General features: G+C 47.7%; 1 protein-coding gene and 1 long non-coding RNA gene across 5 annotated transcripts in view; one reads left to right on the top strand and one right to left on the bottom strand.

The window, feature by feature from the left end:
* Shq1 (SHQ1, H/ACA ribonucleoprotein assembly factor) overlaps positions 1–5,604 on the bottom strand; it is a 68,665-nt gene extending 63,061 nt beyond the window's left edge. The window contains exon 1 of one of the 3 annotated variants that reach the window (XM_005333882.5): positions 5,352–5,604. In XM_005333882.5, the coding sequence (XP_005333939.2) occupies positions 5,352–5,494 (143 nt within the window). In that variant the 5' untranslated portion in view covers positions 5,495–5,604. The remainder of the gene's footprint in view (positions 1–5,351) is intronic. The other 2 variants (XM_005333881.5, XM_040289949.2) reach the window with 2 other exon arrangements.
* Positions 5,605–5,686: 82 nt separating this feature from the next.
* LOC110598951 (uncharacterized) lies at positions 5,687–19,735 on the top strand. Of its 2 annotated transcripts, none has more exons than XR_013431351.1 (5): positions 5,687–5,750; positions 7,035–7,111; positions 14,674–14,743; positions 19,159–19,265; positions 19,373–19,735. It is a non-coding gene; the product is annotated as an uncharacterized LOC110598951 (long non-coding RNA). The 2 variants fall into 2 exon arrangements; XR_013431350.1 differs by having other exon boundaries at positions 5,696–5,750; positions 7,032–7,111.
* The last annotated feature ends 647 nt before the right edge of the window (positions 19,736–20,382 follow it).

Here is a 20,382-nt window from a genome sequence, read left to right as displayed (position 1 = left end):
CTGCAGAGGAACACGGGGGTCATGAAGTCCTTTAATACAACACAACACAGAGATCACCAGTCCACCAAAACCCATCAACCAAAGCAACTCAAGAGGCTGAGGCAGGGGGATCTCAAGTGAGAGGCCAGCTTTGGCAACTTAGTGAGTCTCCCAGCAACTTAGGGAGACCCTGTCTCAAAATAAAAAGGACTGGGGATATAGCTCAGTGGTAAAATGTCCCTGGGTTCAATCTCAAAAAACAAATAAATAAACAAATAAACCTTATTGACCTATTGAAAGAAATGTGAAAGCATTTCTTTCACATTTATAAGCCAAATAACTTAGTTCCTCCCCAACAAAGAAAGTAAAATTACAGATGACTCATCCTTCTATTTGAATGTCCCCAGTCACCAAAAAAATAGACACTGAAAAAAAAAAATCCAAAGTATTAGCTATCACCACTGTAATGGCACTTCCCTTCTTAATGAGAATTATTTATATATCTGGTACCGACATAGCAGGAGCTTAATAAAGGTATACTGAGTTCTGGAGGGAGTGGGTAGAGAAGAGGGGGAAAAAAGGTGGAAAAATGACAAATAATAAAAAAAAAATCAAAACCAATTGTGTATATCATGCAAAATACTACTTTTTTTTAAAAAAAAAAAGAGAAAGCACAAGTGTTTCTGTCAAATCTCATTATTACTGTATGGAGATGTCCTCCTCTTTCATATCAGAGGAAATGAACTGATTTCCCTGCTTCAAACAAGTCTTCTACTGAAGCCTCAAAACAATTTTTCTAGAACAGAAAGCTCACTGTCTCTTCTATTTGAAAAAGCTCTTATGGCTGCCTGATGTTGATTCCATAACTACATCTCATCAGTGAAACTAGGGGACACCTTCCTGGCACCCCAATGTGAAGCTGGAGCCTCTTCTCCTTCTATGCCTCACTCTCTTATTCAAGTTAAAAACAAAACACAACGTGACAGATCCCAAATGGCCCAGACCTCACAACTTAGCTGCCACCAAGGTTTCCTCCAGCTACATGCATTGTAATGCATGTTCAGAGCCAAGGTCCCTTCAAAGCCCAGAATAATCAGTTTATGAATCAGCCATAGTGGTTACAAACTCTACAGAGGCAGAGCCCGACTCAAGTCTCAGCTCTGCCACTCTTCAGCTACGGAACCTGGCTGGACAAGCTAGTTAAATTCCAGAATCCTAGACCTAATAACAGCACCTATCTGCAGGTTACCATGAGAATGAAGCAACAATGCAAAGAGCTTAGTGGCCGGCACAGCAGGTGAGCTTTCAGAAAACATAAGCACTGCTGCTAAACCCCTTCTCCCAATCCCTTTATAGGTACACTTATATTCTTACTTCATAGTCATAAAAATCATGTTTGCAGGTGTGCCTTCCCAGCTAGACCCGAAATTCCTTAAGGAGAATGACAACTTTTATTCACCTCTGATACACTGTAGCAAGCTGTATTTTCAAAGACTGCCATCTCACATCACTACTCCCAACCTCAGGGTCAACATCCTTTCCCCTTAAAATTCAGCAGGCTTCTGGGGCTGTTTTGATCAATACCGTAAAGCAGAGGTGACAGGACACTCTGCCCTTTCTGAAGTGCTGTGGTCTTAAAAGTTGATACAGATTCTGCTCTGCTTGCTGGAACTGTTCTTGAAAACTTCAGATGCTTGTTATAGATCCAAATCTCCCAAGGAAACACCAAATAGACATGTAAAGAGACCACGTGGGGAGGTCCTAGGAGACTACATGAAGAAAAGACACTCCACTAGCCTCCAGCTGTTACATCCCTTACTAACCTATATTCCAAGTCAAGCCACAATTTAAACACAATGGCATTAAAATCTTTAAAGCCAGGCCAGGTACGCTGGGGCATGCTTATAATCCCAGCAACTTGGAATGCTGAGGCAGGAGGATTACAAGTCTGAGGCCAGCCATGGCAACTTAACAAAGCCCTGAGCAACTTAGCAAGACCCTGTCTCAAAATGAAAAATAGAAAGAGCTGGGGATGTGGCAGAGTGGTTAAGGGCCTCTGGGTTCAATCTCCAGTTCCAATAACTAACTAACTAACTAAATAAATAAATAAATAAACAAACAAACAAACCAACCAACCTTTAAAGCCAGAACAGCCCAGCCAAACCTTTACCAAATTCCTTGTCCACAAAAGTAGGGTACATAATAAAATAACCACTGCTGTTTTACACCATGAAGTTTGACTGGTTACCTAGCAACAGATATCTGGCACCATGAGCTCTCAATAAGTAATAGTATGATGGTCCTCCTTATCTACTTTAATTTTCTGTGATTTCAATTACGCACCCCAGCTCCAAAAATACAGTATAGTACATATGACAGTACAGTACAAATGAGAGTCTGAGAAAGAAAACACATTGACATAACTTTTATCACAGTATATTGTTATAATATCTCAATTTTATTATTATTGTTCATCTCTATAAATTAAACTTTATTTTAGGTATGTAGGTACAGGAAAAAATACAGCATATACAGGGTTGGTTGCAGGCATCCACTGGGTTTTGAAACACATCACCCACCAACAAGGAGAGGACTGTATATTCCAGCAGGTAGATAAGTTAGGGTCTAACTGAAATCCAGGTAGAGCGTTTGAGGCACTGTGAAGGAATTGTCTTGAATGGAGGGGAAGGTGTGTACTACACAAGTATACTTGACCAAGAAACACAGGCTGGAGCCACACAGAAGAGAGATCAGGACAATGATGTTAACCTAGTTAGAAGGGGGAGGACAAGGAACTGGCAGTGTCCTTCGAAGAATAATCCAGCAGTGTCCCCAGTATCATGGGGCTAATAGCAGTGCCTAATCTGCAAGGATTTCTGTCAAAGTTAAATAAGATGAGGCACAAATCACACCTACAGGTGCTACTGGACCACCTCTCTGAGGATGAGCAGAGCAAACCACAGATGCTATTGCCACAGTTCTGCAAGGAGCTACACAGAAGAGATCAAGACAGTGATGTTAACCTAGGAGAACAATCCTAACAGGCAAGTTCTGGCAACCCTCATTGAGATGCCGAACAACCACAATTAAGGGGCACAACCAATCAATGAAAGGGCACACGGGGAGGCAGGGGGCCTGGTAAGTGGCACGACTGAGCAGGAGGCGAGAGCAAGCACCTGGCCAAGGGGCACAGCCCAGCATCGAGTGGAACATGGGGAGATGGGGGAGACCTGGCCCATAGGTACAACCAAGCAGTGGAGCAGCACACAGGGAAAGAGCGAGCACCTGGCCCAGAGTAGAGAGGGGCACACGGGGAGGTGGAAGCACCTGGCCCAAGGGCACCACCAAACAGCGCAGCAGCACACAGGGCAAGCGCTAGCGCCAGGCCCAGGGCATTGGGCAAGAGTGGCACACAGGGCAACAGTGAGGGCCTGGCCGAGGAACGGCCCAGCAGCGAGGGGCACAGGGTCTAGAGCGAGTGCTTAGTCCAGGGTGAGGCCAAGCAGCGAGGCCAAGCAGAGGGACTGAAGGGGAAGCAGAAGCACCTGGCCCGGGGGCACCACCAAGCAGCGCAGCAGCACAAAAGGCAAGAGTAAGCGCCTGGCCTGGGCACAGCAGAACAGCGAGGGGCTCACGGAGAAGCGGCAGCGCCTGGACACGGTGCACCACCAAGCAGCGCAGCCACGCTCAGAGCAAGAAGGAGCGCCTGGCCCCGGACGCGGTTGAGCAGGGAGGGCCACACAGGGCAAGAGCGAGCACAGGCCGAGCAGCAAAGGGGGCACCGGGCAAGATCGAGCGCCTGGTCGGGGCACGGCCGAACAGCAAGGGTCGCACGAAGAGGCGGCAGCGCCTGGCCAAACGGCACCACCAAGCAGCGCAGCGACGCACAGGGCAAGATAGAGCGCCTGGCCCGGGACGCGGCCGAGCAGTGAGGGGAACACGCGGCAAGAGTGAGCGCCTGGCCCGGGGCACCATCAAGCAGCAAGCATCAAGCAGCGCACAGGACACATCGAACTCCGAGGCCTGGGCATAGAGCACGCGGATGGCCACACCGTCAGGAAGCCGGCCTGGGTTGTGTTACCACCAAGCAACACAGCAATGCACAGGGCAAGAGCGGACGCTGGGCCCGGGGCGCCCAGGGCAAGAGCGAGCCGAGAAGCGAAGTAGCAGTATTAATAATAATAAAAGGAGCTAGCCTCCCGGAAACGCTGTGAGGGTAATGTGACGTCATGAGTGCTGAGCTCCAGCGTCGCAGCTCCTGCTGTCACCACCAAAAAGCGCAGTAGCCCACAGGGCAAGAGCGGACGCCGGGACCGGGGCACCACCAAGCAGCGCAGCAGCGCACAGGGAAAAAGCGGGCGCCCGGCCCGGGGCACCACCAAGCAGCGCAGCAGCGCACAGGGCAAGAGCTGGCGCCGGGACTGGGGCACTATCAAGCTGCGCAGCAGCGCACAGGGCAAGAGCGGACGCTGGGCCCGGGGCGCACAGGGCAAGAGCGAGCGCGGGCCGAGCAGCGAAGTAGTGGTATTAATAATAATAAAACGAGCTAGCCTCGCGGAAACGCTGTGAAGGTAATGTGACGCCGCGCGTGCTGAGCTCCAGCATCGCAGCTCCTGCTGTCACCACCAAGCAGCGCAGCAGCGCACAGGGCAAGAGCGGGCGCCCGGCCCGGGGCACCACCAAGCAGCGCAGCAGCGCACAGGGCAAGAACGGGCGCCCGGCCCGGGGCACCATCTAGCAGTGCCGCAGCGCACAGGGCAAGAGCGGGCGCCGGTCCCGGGGATCTACCAAGCAGCGCACAGGGCAAGAGCGGGCGCCGGTCCCGGGGATCCACCAAGCAGCGCACAGGGCAAGAACGGGCGCCGGGCCCGGGGCACCATCTAGCAGCGCAGCAGCGCACAGGGCAAGAGCGGGCGCCCGGCCCGGGGCACCACCAAGCAGCGCGGCAGCGCACAGGGCAAGAGCGGGCTCTCGGCCCGGGGCACCATCTAGCAGCGCGGCAGCGCACAGGGCAAGAGCGGGCTCTCGGCCCGAGGCACCATCTAGCAGCGCAGCAGCGCACAGGGCAAGAACGGGCGCCCGGCCCGGGGCACCATCTAGCAGCGCAGCAGCGCACAGGGCAAGAACGGGCGCCCGGCCCGGGGCACCATCTAGCAGCGCTCAGGGCAAGAGCGGGCGCCGGGCCCGGGGCACCATCTAGCAGCGCGGCAGCGCACAGGGCAAGAGCGGGCGTCGCGGAGGCGGGGGCGCGGGGCCGACTCGGAGTCGGGCGTAGGCGGGCGCCACCCGGGAAGGCAGGCAGGTGGGCGGGGCGGAGGACCCGGAGGCGGCGGGGCCGGGGGGCGCTCCGGGGCCGCGGCACGCGCACTCGCCTCAGGAAGTAGGGCTTGGCGTAGAACTTGAAGTCCGCCCCCTCGAAGTACACGTCGAACTCCGAGGCCCGGGCGTAGGGCACGCGGATGGCCACCGTCAGGAAGTCGGGGTCCTGGCTGAGCTCGAACGCGGGGGTCAGCATGGCTGCTCCGCACGCCCAGCCGCCGCGATCGGGATCCCGGACTTTCAGACAAGTCCCGCGCTCGGGGCACCGCGCCGCTTCCGGCGCGAGGCGGAAGTGTGCACCGCGGTGCCGGAAGTCCCGCCCCTCGTCGGGCTCCCTGGAAACACGCCCCTTTAAAAGCAGCGGCGGCGCCGTCTCCGGAGCGCTGAAGGGTTGGGAGGACCCTGAGGGGTGGTCCGCCGTGACTTCTCCGGGCGTCCTGGTGACGTTGCAGGTAGACAGGCGTTTCCGGTGTGAAACCTCAGGGAGGCGCTGTGCCTCGGAAACCTCTGCTGTGAAACGAGGCTAGGCCGGGCGCGGTGGTGCCGCCTGCTGTCCCCGCCGCTCCGGAGGCCCAGGCTGGAGGATGCAAGTCCGAAGCCAGCCCAGCAACGTAGCGAGGCCCTGTCGCAAAATAAAATATGAAAAGGGCTGGGAGTGTGGCTCAGTGGCTAAGCACCCCTGGTTAACCCCCCAGTACCTAGTAGTGGTGACAGTAGTAGTATTAATAATCATGAAACGAGCTAGCCTCGAGGAAACGCTGTGAGGGTAAGGTGACAGGGCGCGTGCTGAGCTCCAGCGTCCCAGGTCCTGCTGTCAGCGCTCAGTGTGGTGCAGCAGGTGCTGCAGAAGCTGAGGTTTCCCTTAGTTCTCACGTGTCTTTCAACCCCCATGCACACACACTCTCCCTCCCTTCCTTCCCGGCTCTCCTTTCTCTCCACTTTTTATATAATCCCTTATTTGAATAGGGTTTTGTCATTAGCAGAGTCTCCACTGTGACATCTGGTCCACGCTGTGAACTCCAAAGAAAACTGGGTGCAGAGAGGTTACGAAATATGACTTATAGTCTTTGCAATGATGAGAAAGCAGAACGTCTGGCTCTTAAACCATGCCCGTGTCTGCGCTGAGGAATCGTGGTCCCTCTGGATTTTACCCCGTTTCCTTCTTGTCACTCTTCCCCTCCCACTTGTCAGAGGCTGGCTTTTGTCTTTTTCCCTTCCCTGCATGTACTCCTGTTAGTCTGTGTTCCTCTGGGTCTTCCATCGCCCCTCCCACTGGTCTCCCTCTTCTATATATTCCCTTGGACTCCTTTCCCTCTCATTCAACGTTTTTCCTGTTATTTCTCCAGTAACTAGCATAACCCAGTGATCCTTCCCAGGTTTCAGACGTCAGTGGGAAAGGGATGAAAATTATCTTAACAAGACAACTTCAAGAGTCTTTTCAGGGGCTGGGGTTGTCGCTCAGTGGTAGAGCGCTTGCCTAGCATGTGTGAGGCACTGGGTTCGATTCTCAGCACCACATATAAATAAATGAGTGAAATAAAGATCCATCAACATCTAAAAAAAATTTTAAAAGAGAGTCTTTTCAAAAACTGGTTTTCTATGCTTGTAAAGAAAGTCTTGAAACTTATTAGGATTCAGAAAAAATAATAACAGGAGTTATTAGTGTTAGTTGAATACTTATTATGTACTGGCATTGCAGCAGACCCTATATATGATCACATTTTCCCTCCCAGCAGCTCTGTGAAGAAGGCGTTCCATTTTCCCTCGGCCTGCTCGGGATGCTCATAGTGGTTCTATGGGAATTGAAGCCTAGGTAAGTGTGACTCCCAGGTCCAGGCTCTGAACTACTGCCGAGTTGACTCCCTCTCATATGACCTCTTACCTCCCTGTTTCACAATCTGAGGCCAAGCCGGCCTGCTTTAGACCACAGTGAGATCTACAAATCATAGACACTCAATATAACAATGAATTGATGCCGACCTGGAATTAGTGCCGCCCTTAAAAGGTCCCTTGAGAAAGGCCTTTGGCTAAATCATTCCAAATTAGCTTCTCTGGAAAAAAAAAAATCTTTACATCCACCATAGGACCTCCTTCCTGTAGGTCACAGCATTCATATTTTTAAATTATTAATGCCAGAAAAAATTCACTGGAACAAGCTATGCTGTCTATGAGCAAACTCTAATTAAAAGCAGTTTACACACCAGAGCTGTGTATTTCCTGGGCGCTTGGTTATGTGGTTAATGCACTCACTATACACACTCACACACGCAGAGTGATGACAGCAGACTACATGGTCGTGCTGCTATGATTTATGAGAAATATAAATTACAGCTGCCTCATCACAAAACACTGACAGTTATAACCATCTGGTGGGGTTCTATGGTTTGGGGGAGATTTGGCTGTTTTGGCTTTTGTTTTAGAAAGCAACAGTTCTAACTATTTTGCATTTCTAATTGTGGTAAATTACACACAGTTTAAAATTCATTTTAAAAAGACAAAATTCCCTTTGACTGCATGTAGCTTTTTCTCTCTCCCCCAAAGATGACTTTTCTAGCCACCCTTCAGACCCTTTTATTTTTCTCAGGACATCTCTTTGTACCCTTGTGACTTCGTGCTTAGACTCTTTTATGTGGGTGCATTATCACACTGTAAATGTAACGCTGCAGTTTTTTTTTTTTTACTTTACTACATTTTTGAGACATAACTGTATTGCTATATAGATCAAAATTGAAATCCTTTTTGTGAAAACATAATGCTTAAAACTAAAGACATTATTGACAAACATTTCATATTAACTCTGATTTAGAGGTGGAAAACAGGAATGAAATATCTTGTCATTTTTTAACCAAAGCTTGCAGTATTAACTTTTTATGTTTCCATATCCTTGAGTCTTACTTTTGGGTAGACATTCATTACTTTAAAAATAGTTGTTGGGGCTGGGGATGTGGCTCAAGGGGTAGCACGCTCGCCTGGCATGCGTGCGGCCCGGGTTCGATCCTCAGCACCACGTACAAACAAGAGATGTTGTGTCCGCCGAAAAAAACTAAAATAAATAAATAAAATCACTCTCTCTCTCTCTCTCCCCCCTCCTCTCTCTTTAAAAAAAAAAAATAGTTGTGCTTTTTTGTTTTATTTTTTTTCTGTAGCCAGCTTATTGAGGGCGATTAGGTAGCCTGTCACCCTCAATTACTTTAAACTGGTCCTTTCCTGATGTACTGATTGAGGTCCATAAGGTTCAAATTTAAATAAAATAAATTTTATAAACAATTTTAATTTCAGCTTCTGTTCCTTGAAGTCCTTTAATGTTGAAGTACCCTTGGTTTCCAGAAGGTGGCACCTATCAGGGTGATTAAGACAATGTGATCTCCAACAACAGTTTTAACCTGGAGAGTGGTTTCTGAAAAACCGTCTCACTCCAGTTCTTCTCTAAGGTGTTTCTAGGAGGAGGTGACTCACACAGAACTGGCAGGTGACAGCTCAAGCACTATCACCATTTTGATAGACAACTTTTCAGGCTCTTGCTCAATAAAGCTCAATAAAGCCCTGAAGAATATGCAGAATGGCAGCCCCTGACCCCGCTGCATCTGTTGACATTAGTCTGCACAGTGGAACTGAGGGCTGAACAGCACACATGTGGAGATGCTAGCCCAAGCCTCGCAGACAAAATGTGAGGTGTCCTAGGAGAATGACCAGACAGCATCTTGAGCTTCCTTTGTTTTTTGACGTCGTATTTCTGAAAGACATCTCCAGAAGACACTGTTTTGATGTCCTGTCCAGATGCTCTTCGTGGTGCCCGGAACCCATCCGTCACTACTAGCAATGAAGGGTGCTAGTGGCTCACCACTGACCCCTTGTGCACCAGTTGCCCAAGCCCAGGGTTTCTCACCTCAGTATGGTGGGCAGGTCACACTGCCACTGGAGACCGTCCTGTGCATTGGCAGGATGGTTAGCAGGATCCCTGCCCACTCATCCCTCCATTCTAGTCCCAGTCCCCCTGATGTGACAAGCACAATACCTCCAGACTGTCAAATAGTCCCTAGGGGACAGATTGCCCATGGTTGAGAACAACTACTCCAGATTGATGGGAGCCACCAGGAAGTGACTCCAGCACCAGCCCAGGCTCCCAACGGTGGGGCTGATGTGGGGAACTAAAGCCCCTCAAAGAGGAAGTTGACTCTATGGCAGGAGACCACCTGCTGGGGTGCTGAGAAGGTAGCCCCTTTCTTGATGTGGATGGAGTGACGTGCGTCTATCCCCAGGTGACAATCCACAACACCATGGATTTAAGGTTCATGTGCTTTACTGTGTATCTCGATGAAAAAGAATCTGTGGGTGTTTGGTCGACTCTCAAGACTGGGTGCTGGAGAGGCAGGCTGCTGCTGCCTCGTGTCTGTGTTTTGCACAGGGCGGTGCCTGTGGCTGCAGAGCACAGTCCTGTCCAGTGTTACACCTTGGGTGGGCCACTGCACCCAAAGGCCTGACTCCTGGTTTCAATGACAGCTCTGAGGAAACTGCTAAATATTGGGGGCAGGGGGAGCCGTCAGAGCTCCATGGACTTGGCTGAGGTCTTGGTTTCAGCTGTATCATCCAGTCCCACCTTCACCTGACAGGTGTTTCTCAAAGAACACTCCCTTCAATACCATCTGCTCTCCACCCTCCATGGGGTCTGTTTTCAGGTGTCCTATCTAATCACCTCTGGGGATGGGGATGTAGCTCAGTGGTAAAGCACGTGCTTAGTATGCATGAGGACCCAGGTTCAATGCCCAGCACCCTAAAAACAAACAGATCTGCCCCATACACTAGAATCCCTCCAAATAGACCAGAATGCTGACTTTCCTCTCCATGCTGAAATTCCCAAAATTCACTCTGTTCTCCTTGATTTTCCTGGAATTAAAGCCATGAGTTGGCTTGTCTCTCAAAAACCCACGGCCACGGTTCACTATCTTCCTGAATGCCTCTGTGATTGCAGCAGCCACCCAAAAGAAACCAATCTCATGGAAAAGAACAGCAGCCACAAAACTGAGAGCTCTGTGCAGGGGAAATACAGGCCCTCCTGCAATTCAAAACCATCTCTGTTGATTACACGTATCATAAACTCATGGCAGGCACTTCTCTCAAGTGGAGCTAGCATAACTGGCTGTTGTGCATTGTGTCCCCAGAAGAGTTCACATTAGTCACTTTTCCCTGAATAAGGACAGATCCTTTCAACAGCTGTACTAGTGTTTAAAATGCAGGTAGTAATTATGTTATTGTCAACTGTACACAATCAAAACGCAGCTTCGGCCCTTCCCGGCCTCTCGTCTCTGTGCCACGCTCTGCACTCTGTGCTTGCATATCCTCTGCGAATCACATCTGTCCTTCATTTCCTCACACTCCACACCCTGCACGACATTTTCTTTGTTTCACATCAATGTTTTGATGATTGTTTTGGCCATATGGGTTTGGTTTATTTACACTGGTTCTTTCAGTATTTAATAGCTTTTTAGTTGTGATTTTTTTTTTGTTCAATCATGATTCATAGCCAATGAGGTATATTTTCTCTCTGGGTGAGACATGAAGAAACCAGACAATTTAAACTTAAGTCTTCCCGCCTTCAGGAAGTTTCCAGCCAATGGACAGTGCCTGAAGAGACATTTATAGAGCCAGTTGCTTCCATTACTATCATTTATGGAGTGGATTTTTTTTCCAGTTCAGAAAACAATGTTAAGGGTCTCTTCTTTTTCTCTCAGCAATACTGCCCCAAATCATGGAAAATTATGATATAAATTAAATGAGCAACAATGGCTGGTATTTCTGGATGTGTATTGTGTACAAGCCATTTTTCTAAGTGATTGGTAAGTGATCACGGTTTCATGCCACATCAGTTCTGCAAGTAAAGTGCTGTTGTATCATCTGTCCCATGTCACGTGGCTAGTAAGTGACACAGCCAGGCTAGGGACCCCATTGCTTCCAGTCCATTGTCCGTTAAAATATGTGTTTCTATTTTTGATGGTCTGGGAAGAGAGAGGAAGAAGAGAGTGAAGATAATAAAAGATGAAAGAAATGATTCCTAAAGTCACGTAATTTAGATATTAGTCACAAAAATAAAACACAGAAGACTATCTCCAAGGAGTCTCTCTCCCACCATGAGCTAGCACTCCCAGGGATCACACCTGCTGTGGTACCTCCACAGTGCACTGGGCTGGCCGTGTTTGAACAGTGGAATGCAGCAGAAGCCATGCCAGGTGACCTCTGGAGCCAGGTGGCAAGAGGTCTTGCTGACACCCTGGACTCCTGGAATGTGGGCTCTGAGGGAAGCCGGCCAACATGTAAGGAATCCAACCCCCCACCCCCCCCCCCCGCACCGAAGACCGCCATGCTGCGGGAGCCCACCTCACCAAGCAGAAGGGCAGTGGCCACCCTAAGCCATCTCAGCCGGCCCAGCCCAGCCGCCATTCCCATGAGTAAAGAGGACATCTTGGGCCTTCAAGCCCCAGCAATCGACAAGTGGAGAACAGCAGAGTCCAGCTGAAAGAAAAGGGCTACAGGCTCTGAGCCGCCAGTGGTCCCAGTTATGCCAGGAGAGGCAGGTCATCCCCAGTGCGCCTTTCCGATTGGGTAATTCACAAAGCTGTGAGCACAACAAAGTGGTGATTGTTTAAAGTTAGGAGGTTTGTAATGCAGCAACTGATAAATGAAATAGCAGTTCTTGAAAAAACACTCACCCAAGAATGTACAAACTAGTATCAGAAATGCTTCGGGGTTGGAACAATTAGAAAAATCTCCTTTCTGATAAGGAAGTCTGGAGCTGGACCCAGGGCTTGGGGAGAAAAAGGGCAGATCCGTGGGGCAGACCCAGTCACCTTATCTGATGTGCAGGGTACAAGAACGGAAGCCCAGGATTGGAAGGAAAAGGCGTCTAGTGCAAAATCACCGTGGGTGGAGAACGCCAAGGAAAATAGTCTCACAACGGAACAGGACCATAAAAACCATCTAGCAGCACCCACTGGTTTTCTTCTTACAGATTCGGAAACTGGAAGCCAGACAATGAGATCACTTGGCAAGTTACTCGGAGCCTCCTCCCTCCCAGAGCCGCAGCTGCTGGGCCAGCAGGGTCTCTGCGCGGTGCCTTCTCCCCTGGCGTGGGAGACACTCTGGTGTGCCACCCTGTATTGTGCAGGCACGGGTGGGTGTGTTTAAAGCCAAGTTCTCTGCTTCTGTGGAGCGCAAGTCTCTCCATCTCTCTTCATCCTCCCCCCTCATGTTAAAGAGAAAGCAAAGCCAAGGCCTGAAACCTTCCAGCCTCTGAACTCTCACCAAGTCCTCCAGTAAGTGTTTTAAAGCAACTTTTCTGAGGTTTAATTTGCATTTCATAATATTCCCTCTGTTTTAAGTGCACTACTCAAGTGATTTTTAGTATCAAGTTACGCAACCAGCCACAAAATCCAGCCCATTTCCATTACCCCGATCAGATCTCGGCCCATTTACACTTAACCCTGCTCCCACCCAAGCACAGGCTGCCCTTCTACTTTCTGTCTCTGGATTTGTCTTTTCTGCACATTTTGTATAAATTCTCATACGATGCATGGGGTTTTGCGTCCGGCTCCTTCCATGTGGCCCCATGGTTTGGGGTCCACCAGCGGTTCATCCCCCGCCCCGCCCACACCTTTTTTTGGATGAACAGCCCTCCATTATATGGATTGCTGTGCTTGGTTTCTCCATTTACCAGTTAAAGCACATTTGGCTCGTTTTCACTTTTTGGCTCTTATGAATAAGGCTTTTTCCACAAAGTTTTAAAAGTAGTAAGGATTGCTAAGTAAGCAGAGTCCCAGAAATTTTGAGTTTTCTGAGGAGATTGCTTATTAAAATAAAAAAAATACAGGAAAACTTGAAGAAGAATGTAAATGTCCCGCTCAGCTATGACCACAAGGTTACCATTCTACCATAAGCGTCTGTGCTTTCTGTAAGATGAAACTGCACATACTTTTTGATAGTTGATTTTAAAATTAATGTCGTCATGAAAAATCTGCCTATGCCAGGAACATTTTATTGAATTAATGTACCGTAATTTGCTTATCTAATCCCAACTATTAGACAATTCAGTTTAGGTAATTTGTTATTATAAACAACAATGACTATTGCCATGCTTACGAAGGTTTTTTACAAACAAAAACCATGAAGCTGGTTATTCTGTTTTATTTCACTTCCTTTATGATTTTTATTTACAGTCAACCTTTTATGCCATCCTGGATTCTATTTTTATTTAGTTTTGCAGGGCCTTGTGCCTGCCTGACAAGAGCTGTACCCCTGAGCCCCTCAGTCACGTCCCCAGGGTTAGATTGCAGGTGCCTTTTTAGACAGACACATGCAGGAACGTCCAGTCCTGTGTGGTCCTCAGGCACGGTCCTCTTTCCATCCTGGGCTCCACTAAGTACCCAGAGTCCTAAATAGCTCCTCAGCCTGTTCCAGTTTCCACTGAGACATCCCCGGACTGGCCCCAGGACCTGTGCTGCCCTACACCTAGCTAGAGGGGCCCCTACTGGCCCCACACTTTACAGAACTCCTGGTCTGGCCCTCTTCAGACACTGCCCAAGCCTCCCATCTTCTAGAACACTCCCCATTCAGCAAGGCCCCTGAATTCCATGAATCTATTGCCTCCGCTGGTGCAGGCCACTTTGTGAAGGGGCCCTCTTAGAGGCAAACTGTGCCTCTGGTGTCTCCAATTCAGGCCTGAAAGGTGGCCAAGGGCACCAGTTGGAATGGCCCTGATGAAAGGTGGACATGTGGGCAGGGGTGGGCAGGAAAGAGGATGGGCCAGAGACTGGAGATGGTCTCTGCACACCCTCCATGTTCACCTGTAGGGCTCTTCAAGTCTGCCTGGCCCTCGAGGTCATCACACCGCTCACCTGTCAGGACTATGGAACATACACTATTAGCAGTGGTTGGTTTGACTTTGAACTCCTGAATATTTAAACGAATCGCAGGTGGGCCTTTGTTTATGTTCTTGCACCAGATCCTGAGAATACTGTATTTCACCTAAAAAATTCTTCAAAATTCTGTTTAACATTAGCTTTGTATTTTGTTAAAAATAAACAAAAAGACCTCTAACTTTAGATTTTTTTAAAACAATTATAACCAGTATTTCTATTCTCCTAAACAAAATGAGGATCATAACCTTTCGTCTTTCCTTGAACTGTCCCCCAGTTGCCCTGTTTTGGTTTATAGATGTTAATCACACCTTGATTATAAGCCTCCGCCAGGGTGATTCCTATTCATGATTCTAGATCTGCCAATATGTTCTACCTATTTCTTCACTCGCCTCTGCTTCTTGCATAGCACCCCTTGCATTCAGTTTGCTTCTTTTTTTTAAATTTTTTTTAATATTTATTTTTTTAGTTTTCGGCAGACACAACATCTTTGTTTGTATGTGGTGCTGAGGATTGAACCTGGGCCGCACGCATGCCAGGTGAGCGCGCTACCGCTTGAGCCACATCACCAGCCCCCAGTTTGCTTCTTGTTGAAGTATATTTTTATTCATTCACAGAGTCGATGAGACAACTTTTAGATAGTGTATCTTCAGATCATGTCTTACCCTCTGTATGAGTGCCCTGTGTCTGCTATAACAAGCTGCCCCAGGCTAATGGCTCAGAACAATGCAGGTGTGTTCTCTGACAGCTCTGAAAGCAAGTATGAAGCTAGTTTCAGCAAACTAAAGCCTGTGGTTCCAAATGTGCCTCTGGGCCTGCAGGGGGCTGACCTCCCCTGTCCTAGCTGTAGGAGGCTGGCAGCATTCTTTGCCTCCTGGACTTGTACCTGAAATCACACCCACCTCTTGCTTCCAACATCTTTTCTCTTCTCCCCCCTTGGACCCTCCTGCCGCACTTTCTGTGGCCTGGGTGACTTCTTGGAGCATCTGTTTAAGGTGATGTAGGTCCTTGCCTAAGCCGACCTTGCTTTCTCAGGCACACTCCTTGATTCCTCTGAGCCTCTCCAGCAGCCTCTTCAACCTCCATTTTCTAACAGTGGCCCTTCCTGGAAAACTGGGCCCTTCTGAGGTATGCCTCAGACCCACTCCCCACTTGTGGGAACTTGTTCCCTCCCACCCTCCAAGCTGAATGACGTTGGAGAGGAGGTCTTGGTGGTGGGGTCCGTCTCCCCTCCTTTGTCTCTTGTCTCTACCGTGGCTGGTAAGAAACCTGGTTTGTATTTGCTTGATGGTGTGCAACATTTTCTCTCTGTGAACTTCAGGGTTTTCCATTTTCATTCATATTCTGTATTTTTGTTGAAATATCTAGGTAACAAGTTCCACATGGAATAAAGTAAAATAAATTCTACTTTATCCCATGTGGAACTTGTTATGCTTTTACTATCTCATGAGTTCATCTCTTTTGTGTCTGTAGAGTGTGCAGCCATGTTCGTGAGGTCTGTTGCCGCAGTCGGCCTTCTGGAACACGCTATAGTCACGTTAAGTCTCACTCTAGCCTCGTCCTTCACCTCCATTCTGTTTTGCAGTGCTAGGGATCAACCTGAAGTCACAAACGTGCTGGGCAAGCTCTCGACCACTTAGCTACACTCCCAACCTTTAATTTTTTACCCTTCTTTTTTTTTCTTAGTGCTACGTGTGAGTAATTTCTTTAGATCCAACTTTCAGTTTTTTAGTTTTCTCCTCAGCTAGATTTAACAGACTCTTTAACCCACAGGTTGGGTTTTTAGTTTTAATCACTACATACTTTGAATTTTTAGATGTTACACTTGCCCCTCTCTCTCTCTCTCTCTGTCTCTCTCTCTCTCTCTCTCTCTCTCTCTCTCTGTGTGTGTGTGTGCGTGTGTGTGTGTGTGTGTCTGTCTGTCTGTCTTTAACCTTCCCAGGTCCTGTTGATAGTCTCTTATATCCACAGTCTCCTTAGCCTCTCTCACTTTGTTAGAACTATCGAGTGGACTTATTTGTGTCCCACTCCGGCCACCCAGGGCCTGTACTGTCTGAAGGTTGTTCTGAGTCTTGCTTGGCATGGATTGCTTTCTCGTGTGCTTTATGGCTTGGGAGTGTAAAATGAAGATTCTTGCAGTCTTACCTGTGTGGCTTCCTTGAACCTAGTGTGTCAGTTTGCTAGGTCTGCCACAGTGAGTGACCACACAGGTGGTCAGACACAGAACCTTGCTCTCGCACAGTTCAGAAGCCAGAAGTCTGGACTGTAGTTCCAGCAGGCCAGGCCTCCTCTGGAGGACCAAGGGGAGACTCCTCCCTGCTCTCCAGCTCCTGGCCCAGCAGGATCCAGTCTCTGGGTCCACCATCACTTGGCCTTCCCTCACGTGTGCCCTCTATGTCCTCTTCTGATGCTGATAGAGACCAGTCCTTGGATTTAGGACCCATTACAACCAGAGTGATTTCACCCTGAGACCCCTCACTACTCACATCTGCAAAGACCCTATTTCCAGAGGAGCTTACTTCTGAGGTTCTAAGTAGACATGAATTTTAGGCAGACACTATTCAGTCCATTACACCTGGAATTAAAATGTGTTTGGCCAATGAAAATTGATTTTTGCTCTTTGGAATTAGAGGAACTACCAACTTGGTACCACTTTTTAATGTATTTAGTCTGCTCTCTTTAGTTATATACAACACCAGGATACACTCTGACATTCTTACAAAAGCGTGGAACACAGTTTGCTCCAGTTCAGCCCCAGCACTTCCCCCGCCCTCCCTCTCCACTCCACCGAGCCCTCTTCAAACCATTTACAGTTTACTTTTTAACCTAAAATTTCTTCTTGGATTTTTTTGGCCCCACCGAAGGTAAGCCGGCGTGAGGGCCATTAGGAACTCCGAGTCCTCAAATCCTCGGCTTCCTTTTCCTGCCCCTGAAGAGCACGGTCGACACAGGCGGTCTCTCTCCCACCTTTCCTGAGGTGGCTTGTTTTCTGTGTTCCTACCACAGTGCCACTCTGTGGGGGACTCGCTCTTATTTAAGCTTCCTAACCTCATACCTTACCTGGAATCTAGGGCATTTCCTGTCCAGAGACGTGTTTGGCTTCAGTGATGAGTAACCTCTCTGGTTTCCAGCCTTCTGTGGTTTCTTGGCCTCCATGATTTTCCTCATTTCCCACCAGCTCATTCATGCATATCAAAAGGACTTTATGCACCATTTAAGGACACCAAATTAGAGCTGAACAAACAGGGACATGTAATCATGTGGGATAGAAAACATCATGAGAACATTAACTCTTCATAAGTTAATTTATCAATTAGCCTCAATACCAATAAAAACTTTTTAAATTTTGGAATGAGACAAACCAATTCTGAGTTCCTATGGGAAAATAAATAAAGCTCTAGAATGCTGAGGCTTGCCCCACTACGTATTTAAAAACGTTGTGAATGCTAAGTACACAAGATTCACCCACACGCGGGAGAGGGGCAGGCAGATCAGAACAGCAATCCCACCTCAAACAATGTGGGAGACACAGGCGGACCGGGCGGTGTTGGCGTGGAGAAGAGAGTGCTGTGTGGGCCGGCTCTCCGTCACCAGCGTGAACTATCACGAGAGTTAACTGACAAGGAGAAAAGGGTTTGGCTCACAGTTTAGAGTTTAAGACTGGACAGATCGGTTGCTTTGTGCTTCTGGTGCACATGCCAGAGGGCCAGGGCAGGGTGCGTGGTGGAGCAAACTCTCACCCGGTGGCCAGGAAGCAAAGGAGCCTCAGGATTGTGTGTGTGTGTGTGTGTGTGTGTGTGTGTGTGTGTTCTTTTGCATTTTCCACACAGATAACCATGTTATCTATCATCAAAGACTGTTTTATTTCTTCCCTCCCAATTTGAATACCTCTTATTTCCTTCTCCTTTTTATGGCATTAGCTAGAACTTGAGGTCTAAAATACTGAGAGGACCTCCCTACCTTGTCTCTGATCTTAGCAACAAGACTGAGTTTCTCCCATTAGGTATGATGTTAGTTAGCTTAACTGTAGGTTAATGGTAGATGCTCTTTATCAGATGGAAGAAGTTCCCTCTATTCCTAGTTTACTGAGAGTTATTATTATGAATGGATGTTGGACTGTAGCAAGAGTTCTTTTCACATCCATGGATAAGATCATGTGAGTTTTCTTCTTTGGTCTGCTGATGTGGTGGATTACATTAGTTGATTCTTGAGTGTTGAACCATCTTTCATACCTAAACTAGATCTCAGTTGATTGTGATTTATGACTTTTCTTATACATTCTCGGGTTTGATCTCCTAATGTTTTGTTGAGGACTTTTGCATCTATGTTCATGAGACATATTGATCCATAGATTCATTTTCTAGTACTGTCTTTGGTTTGGATATCAGAGTAATCCTTGCATCGTAGAACAAGTTAGAAAGTATTTCATCTAGTGTATCTTCTGGGGAGACTGTAGAGAATTCTGATACATTCTAACTTAAATGTTAAGTAGAATTCATCGGCAAACCATCTGGGTCATATGTTTGCTGTTTTGGAAGATTATTAATTATTGATCCAATATATTTAACTGGTACAGACCTATTCAGATTGTCTGTTTCTTCTTGTGTGATTTTTGACAGGTTGTAATCTCTTAAAAGTTAGTCCATTTCATCTAGGATATCAAACCTGGGGTCACAGAGTTCATGGTATTCCTTCATGATTCTTTTAATGACCGTGGGTTCTGTGGTGATGTCTCCCGTTTCCTGTTGGATGGCCGTGATTTTGCCGTTTCTCCTTCATCCTCTATTTCTTAGCCTGGGTAGAGGTTTATTGACTCTATTGATCTTTCCCAAGAACCAACTTTTATTTCTGTTGATGTTTTCTTGATGTTCTGTTTTCAACTCTATTAATTTTTAGCTTTGCCTTTCTTCAGCTTTTTTGTACTTAATTTGTTCTTCTTTTTTGGTTTCCTAAGGTGGCAGCTGTAGTGCTGGATTGTGAATCTTTCTTCTTTTCCAATACATGCAATCAGTGCTGTAAATTTGCCTCTCTGCTGAGCTTTCGTTGCATCCCACAAATTTTGTAAGTTGTATTTTCATTTTCATTTAATTTGGAATATTTTTAAATTTCTCTGGATATGTCTTCTTTGACCCATGTATTACTTAGAAGCATGTTGCTTATTATCTAAGGACTTGCAGGTGCTGTGACTCAAATGTGTCCCCCAGATTCATGTTTTGGAGGCTTGCTTCCCAGAGGAGAGGCATGGGGTGAGATGTTCTGTTCAAGTCACGGGTGGAGGCCTCAGGAGCGCACAGTGCTGTTACGAGGAGAGCCGGCCAGGTGCTGCGAGAGCACGTTGTCACCGCAGGTCTGCCTCTGGGGCCTGTCTCTTCCACCTGCACCTGTTCGTTCTTCTGCTTTCCTGCCATGAAGTAATGAAGCCCCAAAGTGTTCTGCACCAGAATCAAAGTATCAAGGTCAAACTCTGTGGCCATGCCCTTGGCCTTCTGGCTTCTGGAATCATCAGCCAAATAAACTTCTCTTCTTTATAAGTTGCTCAGTCCATGGTGTTCTGTTATAGCAACAGAAAACAGTGAAGACAGTGTAGAGGGTTCAGCTTTCTGTGATTGACTTCTAGATGAATTCCACTGTGGCCTGAGAGCATACATTGTATGATTTCTGCTCTTTTAACTGTGGAAAAGGGGCTGGGGCTGTGGCTCAGTGGTAGAGCGCTTGCCTAGCATCCATGAGGCACTGGGTTCAATTCTTAGCCTCACATAAAAATAAAATAAAGGTATTGTGTCCAACTATATATAACTAAAAAATAAATGTTAAAAGATGTTTGAATATGGAAGAAGAGGGGCTTGATGGGCAAGAATGTGGTGTGTCTTGGTGAATGTTCCATGGGAGCTTGACAACGTCTGTTATTGTGTCACTGTTGGATGGAGCAGTGTATACACATCAGGCATATCCAGTGGATTCACATGCCATTGATGTCCCTCCAAGATTCCACCTGTTAGACCTCCCATTTCTTATAGCGTGGTATTAAACTCTCCAACTAGAATAATGAACTGATTGTCTATTTTCCTTGAATGTCTATCAGGTTTTGTTTGTTTTAGATTTTGTGTGTGTGTGTGTATGTGTGTGTGTGAGTGTGTGTGTGTGTGTGTGTGTGTGTGGTGCTGGGGATTGAACCCAG

This window comes from Ictidomys tridecemlineatus, chromosome 16, assembly GCF_052094955.1.
Source record: "Ictidomys tridecemlineatus isolate mIctTri1 chromosome 16, mIctTri1.hap1, whole genome shotgun sequence".
Classification (NCBI taxonomy): domain Eukaryota; kingdom Metazoa; phylum Chordata; class Mammalia; order Rodentia; family Sciuridae; genus Ictidomys; species Ictidomys tridecemlineatus.
This window is presented reverse-complemented; position numbering and strand designations above follow the sequence as displayed.